The sequence below is a fragment of the Cryptotermes secundus genome, unplaced genomic scaffold, assembly GCF_002891405.2.
Source record: "Cryptotermes secundus unplaced genomic scaffold, Csec_1.0 scaffold639, whole genome shotgun sequence".
NCBI classification, from domain to species: domain Eukaryota; kingdom Metazoa; phylum Arthropoda; class Insecta; order Blattodea; family Kalotermitidae; genus Cryptotermes; species Cryptotermes secundus.
This window is the reverse complement of record NW_019743157.1, coordinates 1078498-1082468: the sequence shown is the minus strand read 5'-3', so window position 1 is coordinate 1082468 and position 3971 is coordinate 1078498. Positions and strand designations below refer to the sequence as shown.

At 38.4% G+C, this 3971-nt stretch overlaps 1 protein-coding gene across 1 annotated transcript in view; it reads right to left on the bottom strand.

Annotated features, from left to right (window-relative positions):
- LOC111873933 (ran GTPase-activating protein 1) overlaps positions 1-1869 on the bottom strand; it is a 21100-nt gene extending 19231 nt beyond the window's left edge. The window contains exon 1 of the mRNA XM_023869043.2: positions 1652-1869. Coding sequence (XP_023724811.1) covers positions 1652-1763 — 112 coding nt within the window. The 5' untranslated portion in view covers positions 1764-1869. The remainder of the gene's footprint in view (positions 1-1651) is intronic.
- Positions 1870-3971: the final 2102 nt, after the last annotated feature.

The window sequence follows — 3971 nt, the reverse complement described above, 5'->3', positions numbered from 1 at the left end:
TAATCTACGGGTGGACAGCTATCAACGAAGTAGAAGTTGATAATGACAGGGAGAGTGTTTTAGATGTTAAATTTTGAACTGGGTGCAGTGTGACAGCGACGTGAGTGTTATACACCTGATGATGGCCGTCTGAGGCCGAAACATGTAGTGTAGGGAGCAAGATCAAAGACACAAAATATATTGTTTGCACTTGAGACGGAGTTTATATCATTTATCGTATGGAGTGCAACAGGATGCTTAAATATAATATTGTAACCTCTTCATGTATATAACATTGAAAAATGTATAATACTGTATAGTGCATAATAGTCTGCCATTCGGCACTTAACACTTAACATCAGATGTGTGAACATCAACGAGACTAAACCACCATCACTATGCAACGCAATGAGGTAAGAAATCATTTCCTTTCGAGAACGCATGTACTGCATTCCCTGCCACACTTGTAGGCATGCTGGAGTTCTCCCCGCCACTACCAATACTTCTCCTACTCCACTTTGGAGGACTGTCAGCTCTAAGTACTACAACTTTACTTAATGGATTGCAAACCAGTGACATTAGCTTTGATATTGGCTGACACCAATGATTACATACATTGGCCATATAAATATTTGGAATCACCTCCTATATTCAATAACTCGTAATTCCATAAGACTTCTCTGTTGCAACTTTTTTTTTTTATGTATCCACCATGAATGTCTATATTACTGAAAAAAAATATGGTTACAAGAATAGATAACTCCGGGGTTTTTGGACTTTTTCCATCGTCAGGAATTCTAGGTACTGGAGGACACGACATTTTGGAAACTGGATCTGTTTCCTTCTTCAGGTGAGAAGGGAAGACATCTACTCAGTTGGGCCCCTTAGAAAGAGCTAATCTCAATCACTCTTTCTAAGGGGCACAACTGAGGTGTCTTCCTTTCTCACCCAAAGAGGGAAACAGATCCAGTTTCCAAAACGTCATGTCCTCTTTTACCTAGTACGCTAGTACCTTTTACGCTGGAAAAAGTCCAAAAACCCGGTAATTCTGTGTGTCATCCACCATCATCAGAACCCTTTAGAATCTACAAGAATAGATAAGTCATGTTGTCAGTTACTTTGAAATGTAAAATACATAGTCAAATACTTGAAGTTTTCTCATACATTAAACAATAACCTAAGGCAGGTTCTGTCACTCTCTAAACCACATACAAACTAGGAAATGAATGTCTAACGAATCTACAGCAGCAAAAACCTCATTAATCTCTTCAGGTGTAACTGGTGCAAGGGGGTTTGGCACCACTTCTTAATGGTAACTTCTGATACAATTCTTACACAAGGCGAAAAAAAGGCTCGTCTTCCCTGATATCTGTACTGTTACCATATACATATATATCACACTCCTAATAGTAATGCCTTAATACATTAAATTAAATGCATCACACGCAACTTTCCACGTCTTTCAGCATGCAACCTATGTCTTAACAGCGTGCAACGTAAAGTTATAGTTGTAATTATATAAATAACTAGCGCTACCGGTATTCTCCAATACATGTAATTCGCATTATTCTTTCTTAAATGAACTTTCTGGACAGTGTTATCTCAGATTCAAAGATGTAAAGTTGATAATAAAAACACTGTGCCTCCTAACCTATTCTAAGTCAAATATTACCATCATCTTCCGTATCAAGTTTTAAAGATTTCCCTTCAAAACTAACACCACTACTCTCGATAGAGGTGTCTGAAAGTTGCTTCGTTACTTCATCCACAAACGTATCCGACATTTTTAACACAAAATTCAAAATAAACTTTTGGCGGTTTTCTAAGAGCAGATGCAATTCTTTCTCCCTCTGACAAAAACCAACTCACGGATTCAAATCGATAAAAGTCTACTTGGTCTTCAAAACAATACTGTTCGATGAAAGGAGACGTTTGTAGATCGCAGCACAATTGTGCACAGATGATATGCGTAGCTAAATGTGATGTACTCCTGACGGGTTAATTAACAATTTTACTTATCCCATTTTTCTACTGTTTTTATTTGAGGATATTTGAGGATATTAATGTCTCAAGACCTCTGAACCAATTGGTCGACTTGTATTAAAACTGCACGTTTGTAAATTGTCGGTTTACTCTTCGTAAACAAAAAGAGGCTCTTGAGATCACCATGCTATCTATACGCGGATAGCCTCTTTTATCTTTTGAATCAGTTGGCCAAGTTCACGGCTTTCGGTATTAACTTTATGCCACTGAAGGGCATCTGGGACCTCATATCACTGTTGAATTTGAGGGTCTCACGGTTATGAGTATTGAAAGCAGGACCTTCTGGGTTTCAGAGCTGTTTAATTAGGAGAGGGCCCGATGTTTCGAAGGAACATGACGCTTTCGTTTTCCGCGTCGAAAAGTATACCTGTTTCTTCTGGTTTCTTGCTTGGCTTAATTTGCTGCGTTACAACCGAGAAGACTGTATTCCTCATATTTTTCAATTTTCTTTTTTACAATAAATAATAAAAAAACATAGTACCAACATCTGAAGTTGGAGTGATGCAAAATACACAGACCTGAAATGGTGTGTGGGAACTGCCCACATTCAAGCAAACGTGACAACGCAAGTATCATTGCTTAGCAAACAGTCGTTGCTAAGCACTGATACTTGCGTTGTCACTGTAACGTTTGCTTGAATGTGGGCAGTTCCCACAGGTGTTTTATAATGTGTCTTTGAGAACTACTCACCATTTCTTACGATAATTTTTTATTAACCTTTTAATATAAAATAAGATTAAGGTGGCAATGTAGGCCGCGCCATAGCTCAAGCGGTTAGTCGCTGGCTTCCATCGCGGCGGCCCGGGGTCAATCCCGGGTCTGGTCAAGTGGGATTTGTGGTGGACACAGTGGCGCTGGGGCAGGCTTTCTCCGAGTACTTCGGCTTCTTCTGCCAATCTTCATTCCACCAATTGTTCCACAATCACCCTCACCTATCATCTGGGGCTGGTACAATAGGCCAGAAGTGGCCGCAGTACAAGGGACTTAGTCCCACTCCACTAGCAATAAAAGAAAAGGTGGCAATGTAAAATTTTCACTCATTTTTCAGTCTGACAGTTATAACTTAAAGACGACTGGACCTTGGAATAAGATATTCTGTATTATTACACAGTATAAGAATACCAATACTATTTAAAGTCGACAATCGCAAAACGTATGCTAAACTTCGAGGTTATAACTTTGGAATGTGTCGGAAATATTCAACAAATTTAACGTGGACATAATATCTACTTATGTTATGCATTCTTAACAAAACCATGATCTTTGTGATGACAACAATAGCAATTCAAGTAAAATGTTCTGATCGTGGTCCGATTCGATCTTACGAGTTCGAATGCTACTCATGCACTAAAATGAAATTAATTACATAAATAAATAGTAGAAGCCTATCAAGCGTAACATTTTTTTTAATATGCAAAGCATTTTTGATGGCATAACTTATAGTCTATCAAACGTTCCGTCTATAGTGCAACAATCAATAACATTGATTCACACTTTAATGTCATAGAGTGGTTGTTTTAGGTGCATAAGATGTTAAATAAAACAGTTTGTTTAAAACATTAAAATAGATATGCATTATTATAATGTTACATGCTTTGGACACATAAGGCCATCTTCAGGCAACACTTATCAGAGGAATTCTAATGCACTGCGCACTGATCGAATGTAATTCTTTTCATTATTTTCGTTTAATTTTTGTTTTTCTCTTCATATCTTTTATGTAGTACTTTTACATTTCCTTTCTGCTTCAATTTCGAAGTTGATTTCTTGAACCGTGCCTGCATGGCTCAGGCCCTCTTCCTTCTCGACGGCGCTCATAGCAAGTGTCATTAATTCTACAGGCAACAGCAGCAGTGAAAGAGATGGTCGTAAAACCAGGTAAAAGCTGTCCCTGTAACTGGTCGTGAACGGTCGTGAAGGTCGTGAAGGCCCATAAGGTTGTGAGACGT